The following is a 17,077-nucleotide window of genomic DNA, read 5'->3' as shown; positions in this document are numbered from 1 at the left end:
CAGACAGTGCAGAGGTGTTCAATCAATGTTTATGCTAATGTGTGAGTCTGAGAGTAGCTTAGCCAGACTGAAGAAAGTATTCTCACAGATTGCACAGTTTATTTTCCAGAGCTGTGTGTGTTTTACGCTTCTACCTTCTGAATGCAGGTTGGCCACCTGGCGTTTGTGCAGGACGACGACGCAGCGTGGGTTATCTCCTGGCAGATCAGGGGTGACATGAAATGCGTCATCACCAGAACGACCGCAGCAGCAAAGAAGATCTATAGAGACACCCAAGGCAGGCAGGAGGTCATGCCCCTTGAGAGTGTTTATGTGCCACGATACAACAGGTACACCTTCTGCGTCAATGATGGATTTCTTTTAAATAAAGCTCACGGTTGTGGTCAAGTGTTCCTGCACTTTAAAGCTATATTTGTGTTCACGCAACTGAGTTGCTTTCCTGCGGAGATTCCTGTGTGTGGTTGATTATAGTCTTTAATTGTTAAGCCGTCTCCTTCCCCAAATCCCTCCAACAACAGTCATTTAAAGATCATGTGGCACCTCCTTCTTGCACAGACTGTTTAACACCTTCAGTGAAGTGAAGTCAATTTTATTTATATATCCCAATATCACAAATATTACAATCTGTCCAGCATACGACACTCTCTGTCCATAGACACTCGATTCGGATGAGGAAAAACCTTCCTCCAAAAAAATGGAAGAAACCTCAGGAAGAGTAAAATAAGTTTGTGTAACATGCTCTTCACAATTTCCAAAAAGCCCCCAAGGTTGCGCCTTCATATGTCTTGTTTCGTCTCACCAAGAGTCCCAAACCCAGAAATCTTCAGTTCATTTTCACACTAGAGAAAGAAAAGAAATCATCACAAACGTGAAGCTGGAATTGGAGAAAGTTTGGTATTTTGGCTTGACGATAATAAAACGATTTTATAACAATCGATTATCAAAATCGTTGCCAGTTATTTTAGTTGATCGGCTAATCGTTTCAGCTCTGTTAAAACCATGAAACAATAATGTAACTTAAAACTGAAACGATTACCTGATTAAAGTTAATCGACATCTATTCTAAGAATGGATTAACCACTGGAGTCATTTGTCAAGCAAACAAATGTGCTTGTTCCTGCTCCTCCAATTCTGCTTTTCTCTGTTTTATATCGTAGTAAACAGAATATCTTTCAGTTTTAGACACTTTGATTTGCTTACAGGCCGATGCCACACATAAAAGATGGCCGCAACCTCTTTGAACCCCCTGGGAATCCAGTCTTCGCCAGAGACCTCCTGCATTGCCCCAACGACCCGGAGAACTGTAAGATCGGTGAGCTGCCTCAAATGGATTTCCCCTGCTCAGTGTAACGTTGCCTAGTGGTTGTTTTTTCATTGCAGATTTACATTAGGAGTCCAGGGTGTCTGCAGTTTTCTGGAGGCTTCCCAGGTCTCTTTGTGTTTGCTGTTGTTGGGGTATTTCCTTCACGCCCCCGCTACTCCTGTTGAGTCTAAATGGTTCCACCTGGGATCCAGCCTCACAGGGTGGAGGGGTGTCCTCACCGGGGGGCCTCGTCACTGGGGCAGAAATTGGGTCCACATTGAAATGACTTTTAATTTAGGGACGTTCTGTAGTTTTAGAGTTCCTCCTATTTATTCAGATATAGAGTATTTATGGTTTGTATACATTGAGACATAAATATATCAATAGCCATCTTAAATAAGTTCTTTATTCTCCTTTAATCTCTTCTTTGTGAAAGTTTTTCATCAGTATAAGCAGTAAAAAAAAAAGTAATGAATGTTTATATTTATCTCAACCAAGGTTATTATAGTTTTGAATTTTCAGTTAATTTTTATTTTATTTTAGTTTTGACTTTTCAATTTCAGTTTAGTTTGTTTTCAGTGTGTTTGCTAGTTTTAGTGTCAGTTTTTTTCAGAAAGGTTTAGTTTTTATATATTTAGTTTTACAGTAGTTTTTAATAGGACCAGGTATAATGTCTCAGAAGTATGTAGCTATATATACTTGAAAAAATACATGGTTGGAGAACTGTGTAGAAATCGACATAATGTTAGCACCACTTTACTAAAGCAATCGCGGCATCTCCTGGAAGGTGAAGTCCATTCAGGTTCTGGGGTTCAATGTCACGAGTGTTGACGAAAATTCCTGCTGTCAGCTTTTTTTGGTAGTGATATATTATATATAGCTAAAAAAAGAATTTATTCGTTTTTATGAGTTTTTACCCAGGCAATATAGTTTCAGTTTAGTTTAGGTTTTTTTTAGAATATATAGTTTTTATTTAGTTTCAGTTTACTAAAAATATTTTAAACTGCATATTTTCGTTTTAGTTTCAACAGCTCTGACCGTTTCCTGTTTCCTTTGCAGCTTTTAAAAACCTCCTCAAAGACACTATTCTGATTGACGACCTGAACTCTGCAAACGACTACAGAGTGGCGGTGAGTGATGCTCGCTGGTGGAGCAGTGCTATACATTTACTGGCCGGGTGGTTATTTTTCCTCTAAATGTGCCGTTGCCTACAGGTGGCGCGCAATCAGATACCGTGTCCCACCATCCTGACCAGGCAGGGGGAGAGGATCAGTGCCAGTGGCAAGTTCGGAGGCGACGGGAACAGAGCCCCACCGATGAACACATTACTAGTGTTTGGAGCCCCCATCCCACAGCATTACTACGGCCTTAAAGAACACATCAGTGACGTCTCTCATATTTTAAAGTTCATTTTTGCGGTCCTGTTCAGTCAGATTGTGCTTTAATTTCTCTTGTATTGTTCGACAGACCTGCTCCGCCAGTACCGGTCCGCTCTGGAGAAGAAGGATCAGGCAAAAAAGGAACTCGAAGATCACTTAAGAAGCATGAAGTCTCCTGAATTGCTGAAAAAGAAACAAGAAATGGAGGAGCATAAGAAACAGCTGGAGGAGATTGATAGACAACTTGGTATGTTTGTTGACCTAAGGGCAGAGAATACATTTACAGTATAAAAATCGTATTGCTTGTTATTTTTTTGCTAAGAATCTTGGTATCATCTTTGACCGGTATATAACTTTTGATCATCGTGTCACTAAACTTGCCCAGTCCTGTTTTCTCCAGCTAAGAAACATTGCAAAAATCAGATGCATCTTGTCGTCCACGGAACTATTAATTCACACTTTCATTTTCTCCCGTCTAGACTAGTGTAATTCCCGCTACACCTGCCTCAGTCAAACTGCTTTAAATCACCTACGGTTGGTTCAAATTGCAGCTGCCAGGTTATTAACCACATCTAGCCAACCACTGTTCTGACATCCCTCCATTGGCTTTCTGTAAAATTCAGAATAAGATCTGGCTAATTACATATAAAGCACTGCATGACCTCGCCCCCAGTTACATACCTGATCTCCTAGTTCCTTCTTCTACCTGTCGAACACTCCGATCCTCAAATCTCAGCCTTTTTATCGATCCCCGAGCTCAAACTGCAAAACAAAAGGTGATCAGGCCTTCTCTGTCTAAGCCCTAAACCTCTGGAATCACCTCCCCCCAATCTACCAGAGCTGCTGAATCTCTGGACCTCATCCACATATGTGTTTGTCTGTTTTAGTTTGGTCTGTCTCTCATTGTTTCTGTGTTTCATATTGTAATTATTCTTTGGTTTCCATCATTATTGGATGTTTTATTTGTGCGTGAAGCACTTTATAACGGTGTGTTTTAAAAGGTGCTGTATAAATAAAGCTTTTCTTAATTACTTACTATTCTAATTGATCTGTATTCTTCTACTTCTAGTGTCAACACCAGTACGACCAGAGAAACGGGGTCTTGCGGAAGCTGGTGAGCCGTCCAGCATCAATCCGAAGAGAGCAAAGCAGAGATCCATATAAGACGTGCATGATAGTTTGAGCACAAACTTCTGGTCATTTTATTATGTTCTTATTTTTGAGCTAATTAAGTTGTTGTAATTTTTATTTGTACAGATTTCTTTTTAATATATATATATTTTTTAACACTACTGTAATAATCAACATTGCTTATGCATGACATAATATATCACAAATAATGATTTCTCTATAACAAATACATATTTACCAAGATTGGTCTTTGCTTGTGTCATTATTTATTTTTCTTTTTTTTTCAATATTATATTTGTTTTTTGTTCATTTGAAACAACAGAACAAACATTCACAAACGTCCCCAATAATAACATTAAATCACATTTGACATGTTAACTAGTAAAGGACATATTCACCTCACTAGTTAACTAGTGACCTACAATGTCCTGCACTAGTTAACTAGTGAGGGCCAAAATGCCCACTAGTTAACTAGTTAAAGCCATTTTGACCTTACTAGTTAACTAGTTAAAGCCTTTTGACCTTACTAGTTAACTAGTTAAAGCCTTTTGACCTAACTAGTTAAAGCCATTTTGACCTTACTAGTTAACTAGTTAAAGCCTTTTGACCTTACTAGTTAACTAGTGAGGCTCAAAATGTTTACTAGTTAACTAGTAAGAGAAAAAAAGTCCAGTAGTTGCACTAGTGAAGATCTTTTTTTACCTTAGTAGTTAACTAGTGCAGGACAAAAAGTGCCATTAGTTGCTGAAAAACAGTGACTAGTAAGAGTTTTTGTTCAACTAGTAAGACAAAATGTCCAACTAGTGGAGGACACTGACGTCTGATATCAAGGATATGGAATAAATGCTCAAATGGCTCTCCATAGGCCTATGACATTGTGTTTTTGGAAGAGTTGGATGTGAGCTTTGGTGTGTGTGTGTGTGTGTGTGTGTGTGTGTGTGTGAGCTGAGAAAGTGGAAAAAAGAAAAAGCATCTTCAGTATTGGAGGGGGTCCCTTTAACGTCACACCCAAGGAGGCTGGAAGGAGCTGGTTCAGGTCTGAGCACCACAGAGAGAGATCTGATATCTGGACCACAGAGCTCCTCTACTGACTGCAATCTGAAAACATACTGGAGTATTTTAAAAACATTTTAACCATGAAGTGCGCACTTTTTCATTTTTTAATAACGCTTCCTCTCATCGGTGGATCACCTCTCCAACATGACATGTTTCTGGGAAACGCATATTCTGCTACTGAAACACGACAGAGAAACAAGTGAGTAATGGATGTTTATATTGGTTGTTAACAGTGGAAATGTTTATAGGTATGATTTAATGCAAAAAAAAAGTGAAGGTATCAAAAACACATTACTACTTTGCAGTTAAATAATTAATTATTTTATTCCAACAGGAAGAGTAAATAATGCTTTTAAAAACACAACAGTATAAAATGTACTCAGTGGTGGAATGTAACTAAGTACTTAAATACAATTTTGAGGTACTTCTACTTTACTTATTTCCATGTTCTGCTACTTTCTACTTCTACTCTACTACATCTCAGAGGGAATTATTAGACTTTTTACTCCACTACATTTATCTGACAACTTTAGTTACTTTACAGATTCAGATTATTAATACAAAATATAATCACATTACAATCAAATTGAAAACACATTTTTTACTGTAACATTCCTATAAATAGAAGACTGGGTATAAATATATGCATGTACACATCCGTTTCTGGACGCATGTTTACATTTATACACATTTATGTATATATACTGTATATTTGTTTTATCAACTTGTCCTACCATTTGACCACTTCTATTATTATTGATATGTTCTGTGATGTTCTGTTTTAACAGTTACCATATCTTTTACTTTATTTATCTGCTTTTATTGTCTTGTGAAGCACTTTGAAACATCTGTTTTGAGAAGTGTTATATAAATAAATTGATTATTATTATTATAAATTACACATATTACTGGGTGAATTCCATATTTAAAACACAAATATTGACAATTTATATAATTTTCATTATTATTTTTATTATTATTATTATTAGCAGTAGTAGTAATGTTTTTTTTGTATGTGACTCAGGGAGGGCGGTGCAACTGGTTGTTAATGAACTACTCATTGATTTGATCCATTTAAGCGTCTCATTTATCCTCTTTTGTGTCTTCCTTTTCTGCAGGAACTGGTGCGCCTACGTTGTGCACAAGAACGTGAGCTGTGCCGTCGTGGGAGGCACGGAGAGCTTCGTGCAGCCGGAGGTCTTGCCTTGTCCTCTTGAGATGCCAAACTGTGCGCAACAAGTGATGTAAGTTCCCAGAAGTCTGTGTTTTACAAACTGCCTCTCCACATCAGATCTGCTCCCTCTACATACTCATAATGCTAATTTTGAGTTGAACATCTTACATTGAGCATCTAATGAGCGTAATTATTATCTCTTATTATACTGTAAAACGCACCTTTGTACAGAATCTGTGATTGTTTTTAAATCATCATTCATGTCTTCATGTGTTAAATGCTTCCAGATATCGGACACACTTTAGGCCCATTTATAAGATTGCATACAAGACTGTAACGGAGCTGGAGTGGAGGTGCTGCCCGGGGTACCAGGGCCATGACTGCAGGGAGGTGAAAGACATAACGCTGCTCCAAGTGGAGCGTTTGCCTCAGGCCCCCTCCGGACATAACCCAGTCCCACAAGGTGATTATAACTAAGGAAATGTTGCATGAAAACATGTGAAACAAAGTTAATCCCCCTCTCTGTTTTTCCTTGCTATAGCTCCAGATCGGCGAAGAGAGACCCAGAGGAACCATCCATGGAGAGGGGAGGGGCAGTTCGGAAGTCAGAGGCCACTAAGGGGTCATGGAGGATCTCAGCACATGCAGGACGAGGTGCAGCGGCTATCCCAGATGGTCCTCGACATGCAGGCAAAAATGACAGACATGTCCTCCAATCTGCGCCTGGATTTCCAAGAGGACGCCAGTAAAATGCTGGTCACGCTGCTGAATAACTACAAGCAACCTGCCAGCGCCAGACGCGCAGAGACCCACAGCGTTCAGGTGCAGGACTTCTCTTTTGGGAGCGAGGCAATGCAGATGGACGAGGTCATGAACAAGATCGGCCAGGTCACAGACGATCTGGAGTCCAAGAGCAACACACTGGATGACCTGCTGGGCCGTGTCAACCGCCACGACGGACAAATCCATCTGTTAATGGAGGCCGCCCAGAACCAGCTGCCCACACCCCCTCCTGCTCCCCCAGCCAGCAATACAGACCTGCGTGCCTACCTGGACGAGAAGATCGGCGCTCTGAGAGAGGAGTTGATGGAGGGTATGGACATCAAAATGGCAGACATGAAGAACTCATGTGATTATAAAATCTTGTCTGTTCAGGATCACTGTGAGGAACAAGAAGCCAACTACCTGAGCCTGATCGAGCTCATGGACTCAAAGGAAACGGACCTCCGCAAGGAGATCCAGGACCTTGAGACCAAGCTGGTTGATCCTGGAAAGTCCCGTCTTGAGAACATTGAGATCCGTCTGAACTCATCTGAGAAGACTGTAGTGGCCCAGTTCCTCTCTGTGGAGGAGAAGCTGAAGAAAGAACGAGCAGAGGCCATGAGAGACCTGAGGGAGACTCTAGAGGACAAGCTGGCCTCAATGGAAGACAGACTGACCACCCTGTTAGTAGATACAAGCCCCAACTCCCCATCTGGTGGTCTTTTGACTGACTACCAGAGCTGCAGAACTGCTGTGAATGCTATAGAGACTAGTCTAAAAGCTCAGATAAATGGCCTTGGAGCCATGGAGGGGCAACTCCTCAACTACAGCACCAGCATTGCCGACGTACATGGCGAGTTTAGCTATCTGAAAGGGCGTGTGGGCAGGTTGGAAGACTCGCTATCGGATGTAGTCCACCAGCAGTCTCAGGTGTCTCCGATCCTCAACTCCACCTGGGGTCAAGTTAAAATGGGGGCTGAGCAGGAGGCCAAGGACCTCCTGGAGCTGAGGAAGCAGCTGTACGAGCTGGGCAGGGAGGTAAACCACTGCAGGGAACAGACTGAAGATGTCGGGAAGGAGATTGCACACATGGACAGCCGAATTGTTAGCGTGGAGGGTGTATGCGGCAAGCTGGATCCCATCTCCGGTAGCCTCCAGAGGATCAAAGAGGGTCTGAATAAACACATCACTGGGTTGTGGACTTGTGTCAACCAGCTGAATGGTACGGTTAGAGCTCATGCCCGAGATATTGGAGGACTGAGGGGAACTTGTGAGAACCTTCAGAACAACATCTCTAATGTAGCCAGAGACCTCCAGGTGCTCAGGAACAGCAATCATGGGAAGACAGGTAAGCTGCAAACATAAAATGATCCATTTTATTACCTTGATGTGTGAATGATTATATTATATTATAGAGATTTAAAGCAACACTTGCATTCTACATGAAAACAATATTCCTCCTACAAATGAAAAGTTGAATACCTCAGCTGTAAAACAGACTCTTGCTCAAGTCAAAACCAGGCAGCTACCTCCGGAGCTGAGAAGTGAAGCCAATGCGTAAGTGCCTTAATCTTGCATTCTCTCTAACAGCCAGCAGGGGGCGACTCCTCTGGTTGCAAAAAGAAGTCTGATTGTATAGAAGGCTATGAGAAAATGAGCCTACTTCTCACTTGATTTATTTCCTCAGTAAACATTGTAAACATGAGTTTATGGTCTCAATCGCTAGTTTCAAGTCTTCTTCAATACAGCATGATGTTCATTTAGTAAATTATGGTCCCATTTAGAGTCAAATAGACCATAAAGCAGGGGATGCTTTAGGGCGTGGCTACCTTGTGATTGACAGGTCGCTACCACGATGTTGTCCGGTCTGGGAGTTGTCATTGTTTTAGAACTTTCACAGTGTGTTTTCAGTTCATGAAAGTTAATTATAACGTTTTAGTCGCCTAAAAATGTCTCATTCAGCGTTCAGTTGTACTCAGCTCCACCCTCTCGTGTCATTTCTGGTTCCAAAAAACCAAGGTGGTGACGGCCGAAATGCTGAACTCAAGGCTTCAAAACTTTCAAAAAGCTCTCGTGAGACTCGCTACCCGATGACCTATCCTCACCTTAACTATTCAAGGTCAATGCCTAACCTTTACTATTCAAGGTCAAAAAGGTCAAGGGCTAAATCTGATTTATTATCCACTGAAGTTTAAATAGTCGAAGCTTGAGATCAGTCTAATAGCTGTAATGTTCCCCCAACTTTTTAGATCATCGCTTGGACTGGAGTCCCGTTTGTTTCATCCATTTATTGGAGCGGCTGCGATGTTGGAGTGTGTTTCAGAGTGTGTGAGTGAGAGGAAGTTGGATTTTCATGTTCTCAGCTAAAGGAGGCTTGATTGAAGACACATGCTTGATTTAATAGACCCCTCTTGTGTTGAGCAATGCCTTGGCATAAAGCAATATTGCTTGCTTGGCTTTTTTGTCCATCCAAGTGTGCATTTATGTGTGTCCATAAACTCTGCACGTGTATGTATCGTTTTTTGGGTGTAAAATGTGATCTCATTTAATATCCTGGATCTATTACCATATCATCAAGTACAGATTTTCACATCAGTGCATATGTTGCATATTTCTCGTATGAGCCCATTAATGGTGCCTATGAGACCGAGCTGGACGTCTCAGTCTCTCGCAGATGTAAATGTGAACTACAAGCACGCCCATAAGGTTTACGAGACAACTCTCTTCCTCTGGGACCTTCAGTCGCTGGTTTACGTGGCAGGTGATGCAGCATATGATCCAGTCCAGAATCTCATGGGGGGTGAGCTGGAATAAAGTAGTCCTGGTTCTTGTTCTGGTAGATGCGTCTGATTCATCTCTGGGATGCCAGTGGTTGCCACATGGTTGTTGTCATCATATGGCATTCAATTCATCATTCTGTCATTGGGAAGTTTTGTTCATTATTTCCATGCTCAACGTTACCAGGAGACATTTGGATGTAAAAAACTTGTTTGTCTTTGCCCTGCCGGCTGCCTCATCCTATTGTCTCCCTCCTCCTCTGCTTATCTGAAGAGAGTGGAAAAAGCTGCTTGGACGAGTCCATTACAGAGAGACCTCCTCCACACAGCTTATCACAGGGAGCACTCTTTATATCAGAGCCAAGAGCTTCAGTGTGTTTAGATTAGGTGCTACTGTCAATCCTTTTCCTCACAACCTCTTCGGTGCTTTATTTTACTCCCGTCTCTTCGAGCCCATCTGCAGTTTTCTCACTTTTCCTTTTAACTTGCACGGCTGAGTTCCTTTTCTATTTAAATAAACAGTGTCACCACTCAAATCGGCACCAGGGTCCCAAGGGTCGTTCGTCAATGTGTTTACCATGATGTCACACCGGAAAAGAGAGGGTCAGGAAAGGGACGAAGACAGATGCACTATGTCATTCTTGAAATTATGTTTCAGCGCTGATCATGACGTTCTCGCTTTAATTTATTAAGGCCTGTTGACTCATCGTGACAGAAGTATATATATATATAAGCCACTGAGGTTTTGCTTGAAATCCACATTTCTTCATTCAACAGTGGGCCTCCAGTGAATGTGCACAACAGCTCAGAAATAATAATTGAACTTAAATGAGCATGAAAGTTGATTATTGACCTTGAAATAGTTTGAAACAGAAATTAGTACCACTTTCTATCAGGCACCATTCATAAAAGGTTTAAAAGTTGTCGCTAATAGTTTTATTAATGATTAATCAACCTTTAATAGTGCTTTTTATTACACAGCTGTGTTGAATACTCAATTCTGATTGGTTAATCACGGCGTTCTGCAGTCTGCTATTTCTTTATAACAGACCGTTGCTATGTATAACAGACTGTTGCTATGGGCGCAGTTCTGATGTCGGACTCTAGCGGACCGTTTTTGTGTCAAATCATTGATTTCTTAAAATATATATGTAAAGCTAGCGGGTCATTGTTGTGAAAGAAACCCCTTCAGGGCGGGTCAAGACCCCTTTAACCATAGCCATAGTTTTAATTAATTGAATCCATGATAACGCAAAATCCCCTTATATACTTCTTATATATATTGTTATTATTATATATTGTATAGCCTAAATAATTGAACACCAAAAAAACGGTATTGGCGGTGTTTGTGTACGTGGAGTCATACACTACAAAGTGCCACTTCCTCAGTTTGTCAGTGTGCATGTGTGAATGTATACGTTTCCTAATCCGTTTACTTGCGTTAAAGCACATCCTTCTCATTGTGTTTGACAAGGCGGCCTCAGCTCAAACAGCATGGTTGAGCACTATTATTGGGACGCTGTGAGATAAGAAAGCCTGCTTTCCTGCTTCTGACAGTGCTCAGTGGAGATAAGGTGACTTATAGGGTGACCCACTCTGGTCAGCGGTCAAACGGGATAACCCCATGAACCAAAAACAAGATGGGACCTGACAGGAAGCCCTCAAGTGGGTGCGAGAGTATCTGACATTTAGCAATTTCCCTTTTCTGAGGCTGGATTTATTGATTCTTAAATGCAAGTCTGTTGAGCGCAGTGTGTTTTTCTGTGACTCATAAAGTCAAAACACAACAAATTGCTGTGCAGTCCTCATTATGATGTGGTGTGTAATGTGGCCATTCTCGTAACACAAGGGGCTGTTGTATCCTGGAACTGTGTGGGGGGGGGGGTTAAGTGGTAAACAACAAAGTGTGGGTTTCCCATGCAGCTCTGCTGGAAGGATGCAAATCTGTGGTGGACGGCAGACCCAGCTGCATTTGTTTACAGCTCACCTCTTTCATCATGACGGACGCTCTCGCTGGCATACATCCTGTGTTTGCCTCTTTTATCCTCGTAGCACTAAGTCTGAAATCAGTTTTGAATCCGTCCCGTAAAAGACTTCTCACATACCTCGCTGTATATGAGGAGCGACACCACTAACAAACGCAGTCCAGTGAAACACATGCACATGTGTGTGTATACGCAGACTTACCCCCTGTGCTGTTTTATGGTTACACCACCAGCCCCTCTCCACATGTTGTGTTTAACAGGCAGGCTTTTCTGGCTTCTATACTAAATGACCCTTCTCCCCGAGGTGAGGGGACAAGCTGTCTACCGGTGATTGAACATGTGGCCTTGTCTCGGTGTGCTGCTGGCTGGGATGCCTTTTATGTGCTGCTGCCTTTTCCTTTTTGTAGAGAGTTTGTGCCCCCAGCCGGGAGGGTTGATTTGTTGATAAACTCCAGGGTTCGTCCCAGCCGCGGTTCTCAGGAATGCAGCGGTGCGTGTAGTTACGAGATGATAACCATATGATGGGAGAAGTCTGTCATTTTCTCTGTTTGTGTCCATAATAAGAGGCTCGGATAATCACAGTTTGGCTGTTAATGAGTCGACGGTAGCTTTACCATAAACACAATGTTTCTTGAAAAGTGAAAATTAAAGTGAAAACTTGGAAATACATCATAGAATATAATTACATGTTAGTCTTATGAGGTTTGTCAATATGTGTTGGTGCAAACAAGTAATTACAAAAGTTTGTTAAAGGGGACATATCATGCTCATTTCCAGGTTCATAATGGTATTTTGGGTTTCTACTAGAACATGTTTACATGCGTTAATGTTCAAAAAACATTATTATTTTCCTCATACTGTCTGAATATACTGTACCTTTATTCACCCTCTGTCTGAAACACTCCGTTTTAGCGCCTGTCTCTTTAAGACCCTCTCCTGAAAAAGCCCAGTCTGCTGTCTTTCTGTCGTCCCCTCTTCTTGGGAAAAGCACAAATGAATGTGCAAATTAATTATACAAGATAAACTGCCCACAAAATAAGAGTTTTATTAGACACAAAACACACAAAACGTTCTCGTTAAATTGATAGTGAAGTCGAGAGCGAGATACTTGTTGGTCATATTTTGGATATTTTCTTCTTTGTCAAAAATCTGTTCATCTTGTACATGCTTCTTAACATACAGCGAGCGAGTGAATGGAGTGCGAAAAATTGTACAGATATACTACGAGCGATGTCACTCTCTATTACATAGAGAGTGCGATATTGATTAACTGTCAGCATTGATTTTGACCAGTGAAAATAGGTTAGAAGTGTGCAAAATTTTACATAAATAGAGTCAGGGCGAGCGATGTCTCAAACAAGTGAAACATCGCTTTGCCTGTTCGTAGACGCACGGAGCAGGTTAGGACATCTTCATTGGGGAAAACTGAAAGAATCTGATGTTTGCTTGCTCGTTCGCATCGTGTCCATTTATGAAGAGGTGTCAGTTGTGGTCTGAATAAATCTTGCAAACCTGAATCTTGATTACCTTGTTGGCATCAGAGCACATTCGTTAGCTTATTGTTCCTTCATGAATATGATTTCTTTTTTAACTCGAGGTGCTCTCGTCATTTTTCCCTCTGGTCATGTGTGACCTCCTGCGATGGCCCTGCCCCCAGTTTGAGTTGCAACATTGCCCACAATGGTCAGGGTTTCTTGCAAATCAATGTGCAGGCATGCTTTATGGCAATCAAATATTCCTATGATTTCCATTTTACAGTCGTGTCTAGATGGTAACACACAAATTGCGAAAACTTGCAAAAACTCATGAGACTCGCTGCCTGACGACCTTTCCTAACCTTAACTGTTCAAGGTCAATGCCTAACCTTAACTATTTTGCGAGAGTTTTGCAACTTGTGGATTACCTTCTAGAAACAACCCCATTTTACCCAGAAACACATTAAATTCCCAGAAAATGTACTGGTATCTTGAAATATATCAATATTGCAATATACTGTAAAATGACATATACCATGACAGAAGATGTTATCCATACCACCCACCTGGGTTTGAAGGGTAGAGTTTAGGGTTACCTGTTTATATTATAAGGTGTACATATTAGTTCCTTCTATTATGATCTTCATTAGACTTTGTTTTTCACAGCAGATGCTTTAACTTGTCAGAGCAAGAAAAGCACATGTGTACTGTAACTAACACCATTAGTGCTTACATGTCAACATGTCAGTAAGTGCTCCCAGTGAATGACATGTAATTACAGTAGATATTGCTTTAAGGTGAGGATAATTGTAGTTGGTCAATTATCTTCATAAAAACTAATGGCCATTTGTGTCTTCGGCTCATAATTCAAAGGTTTTCGACTTGAGTTACGGCCTCCAAACATCTGGCCCTGCATCTGTGTCTCTCTGACCTGCAGCCTCGGCCTCATCCCTCACTCCATATCTGTCTTTTTCAGGTGTTCAGGTTGCTGTGGAGGACGCAGGACACACCCGGGGTTCAAGTAAGAGCCTCACCGGGTCGGTCGGTCCCCCGGACGCCTCCCTCCCACGGCCGCCTGTGATGGAGAACGGAGAGGCGGGACCCCCCGGCAAGATGACCTCGTCCAAGAGGCTGCCCAAGGGGACAGACGGGCACATGATGCCTGTTCAGGGTTATGCTGGAGCTCCAGGTGAGACACACCAACATGTACATGTTTACCAGGATTATTTCATGTTTCATGAAATGTCTAAATTTTTAAATGTTTTTATTTCATAGCCTCCCCGGTCAAATCCACTGACTTGCTAAAGCCTAACACGCCACTCATCTCAGGTAAATAACTAATCATTTACTAAAGTTTAACTATCAATTTACCATTTATTAATGATGGTTGTTATAAACTGTTTCTTTTGATCAGCAGATGTGAACACGTCCTACAGACGATCACCACAGAAACCTGCTCCAGCATCAGGTCAGAATGTATAATCATCATAAAGATCCCAGCCTCTGTTGATATGTTTGTTAATATAATGTTTGTATGTTAATGCTTCCTTTCCTGTGTTCAGGTGAGAAGGTGTCGTTCTCGGCTGGTCTGACTCTTCCTCCGTTCCAGGGAGAGATTGGAATCATTCGATTCAACAAGGTGCTGATCAATGACGGAGGACACTATGACGCTCATACAGGTAAACTGTTGCTACACGCTCACTGCACCAAACTGTGAAGCATAAACCTACATTTTACTCCACAGTTTGTAATTTTCAATAGATTCTTTTTTCAATTTGATTGATTAATCAGTTTATTATTTTGTCAATTAATTGTTTAGACTATAAAATGTATGAAATAATGTTAATCAGAATTACCTACAGTAGATGACGGTCAGCACTCCCCCACCTTGGAGAAGCAGCTACCGCATGGAAGCAAAGCAATATACTGCTTCGGACGGGGCCGACAGAAAAGCATATTTTAGATACCTAAAAGAAAGGCGCACGTAAAAAAAATCAGTATCAGTTTAAGTGTACGCTATATTTAGGATATTTTCATTGGTTTATCTTGCCGTCAGAGAGCCCTTTCCGACGGGGAACTGAAACCGTTTTATCCATCTATGCTCTCGCCAAAGCCACCAGACTCCATTGAATAAACCTGTAATTTTCACCTCACAGAACACAGGAGTTGCTGGTGTACTGCTGCCTCGATCGGTTAATTTGTTTGTGCTATTATGTGACTTTGGTGAATCTGACCTAACCAAAGTCACACAATAACACAGACAAACTAACCGATCGAGGCAGCGGTAGACCGGCAACTCCTGTGTTCTGCGAGGTAAAATTACTGTTCTTTCCCAATGGTGTCTGGTTGCTTTGGCGAGAGCATAGATAACGGCTTCAGTTCCCCGTCAGAAACAAACTGTATAGCTGTCTCATGGCAAGATAATGCAGTGAAAATATTCTAAATATAGCGTACACTTAAACTGCTACTGAATTGTTTAGGTGAGCCTTTTTTTTAAGTATTTAAAATACGTTTTGCTGCTGCCCCCGTCACCAGCAGTACATTGCTTTGCTTCTGTGCGGTACCTCCTGTCTGCTTCTCTAAACTGGGGGCGTGCCAACCGTCATCTACTGTAGGTAATACACTGACTATGGATAAGTACCTCATATAACCCCCTTCAAAACACCTGAACTATCCCTTTAAGAGCATCTCTGTTGTTCTCAGGTATCTTCACAGCTCCCAAAGACGGCCGCTACCTGGTGACCGCCGTCCTCACAGCCCAGCGAGGGGAGAGGGTCACGGCGGTCCTGTCTGTGTCCAATCGCAACATCCAGAGGTTGGACTCGACGGGCTTCCCGTCAGGAGTGGCGACGCCGCTGTCACATGATCAGTGTAACTGCAGCAGCTCAACCTCACTGAGTCTGGTTCTGTCGCTGAGGAGAGGAGATCGAGCGGGACTTGTCATGACTGCTGGGAAACTCGCCATCTCGTCCTCCTCTGAGATCCTGTCGTCTTTCAGCGCGGTGCTTCTGTACCCCAGCCCATCAACACGGTAGCCATGTCTGTCTTTTTAAAGACACCTGGTGTGGAGTATGGTGAACATTACTGGGGACACGTTAAGGCTAATGGGGATTTTACACTATTAGAGGGAAAGACACTCTTTACCAGCAGGGAATAAAAATAAATGAGATTATTTCTATAATTAGTACTATATAGTAATATATAGTGCATTTACACTGCAATTATTTTATATTGTGAAGTTTTGTTTATGACCTAGATTTTACAAATACATATTTGCTTGAACAGTTGTAGTCCACTGCAGTAATCAGAGTTTCTTCCTTATTAGAAACAGTTTCTTGTACCTACACCATCTAGTCAATTGCTAATGTGAATGAATTTTGTGCTAAAATTTGAATTTCCAGTTGATCCAATCTGTTCATTACTTACTTAGGAAATCAGTTTTGTTTATTTTCTCAGAAACGACTTAAAACATCCGACAGTTCATACCAGTTTATTATTATTATCATCCAATATTTGATTTAAACATTTTATTAATACAATACATATAGTAAATATATGTAAGTTCACACTTAACACTATAAATTAATGTTTTCCAAGCTCCTCTCACGGAGAACGTTTACATGCACAAAATATTCAGGTTTTTGCCCTTATTCCGAAAAAGACAATATTCCTACTAAGTTGTTACATGGCTAATGAAAATGAATATTCCACTAATATTCTCGTTTACATGCAGCCGTGCATACTAAGATTAACGTGACCGTGCAAACACAGCTTCCCTCTTTGGCAGTCGGCGTTATTTAGAAATGTGGGCTTGTCTTTTGGGCATGCATCTCTGCAAACTATCGGCTAGTTGGTTTGTGTACTGTCGGTGCCCGATCCATCCCAGCTGCCCGATCCGTTTTGCGTTGTGCTGGCGCCTAGATGCGCCTGCACAGAACTGATTGAGCAGCCGGGACGTATCGGGCAGCTAAATTACGAATCCTGCTGTAGTGAAGACTTGGCCCGCCCTACTCTGCCTCTGATTGGTTAGTACTC

General features: G+C 41.6%; 2 protein-coding genes across 2 annotated transcripts in view; both read left to right on the top strand.

Moving 5' to 3' along the window:
- The window catches only part of smchd1 (structural maintenance of chromosomes flexible hinge domain containing 1), a 31,078-nt gene extending 27,024 nt beyond the window's left edge, over positions 1-4,054 (top strand). Inside the window, exons 42-47 of the mRNA XM_074621451.1 lie at positions 148-329; positions 1,203-1,312; positions 2,363-2,433; positions 2,518-2,686; positions 2,771-2,929; positions 3,752-4,054. Of these exons, the coding sequence (XP_074477552.1) occupies positions 148-329; positions 1,203-1,312; positions 2,363-2,433; positions 2,518-2,686; positions 2,771-2,929; positions 3,752-3,846 (786 nt within the window). The 3' untranslated portion in view covers positions 3,847-4,054. The remainder of the gene's footprint in view (positions 1-147; positions 330-1,202; positions 1,313-2,362; positions 2,434-2,517; positions 2,687-2,770; positions 2,930-3,751) is intronic.
- A 791-nt stretch (positions 4,055-4,845) lies between these two features.
- Positions 4,846-16,209, top strand: emilin2b (elastin microfibril interfacer 2b). Its single transcript, XM_074621461.1, has 9 exons — positions 4,846-5,068; positions 5,988-6,113; positions 6,331-6,506; positions 6,585-8,153; positions 14,019-14,231; positions 14,318-14,371; positions 14,460-14,510; positions 14,605-14,721; positions 15,746-16,209. Exons 1-9 carry the CDS (start codon positions 4,950-4,952, stop codon positions 16,075-16,077), a joined length of 2,757 nt encoding a protein of 918 aa, XP_074477562.1. The 5' UTR covers positions 4,846-4,949; the 3' UTR covers positions 16,078-16,209.
- Positions 16,210-17,077: the final 868 nt, after the last annotated feature.

Source organism: Sebastes fasciatus, chromosome 21 (genome assembly GCF_043250625.1).
Source record: "Sebastes fasciatus isolate fSebFas1 chromosome 21, fSebFas1.pri, whole genome shotgun sequence".
In the NCBI taxonomy this organism is placed as follows: domain Eukaryota; kingdom Metazoa; phylum Chordata; class Actinopteri; order Perciformes; family Sebastidae; genus Sebastes; species Sebastes fasciatus.
The sequence above is the reverse complement of the archived record's forward strand: the minus strand, read 5'-3'. Positions and strand labels throughout refer to the sequence as shown.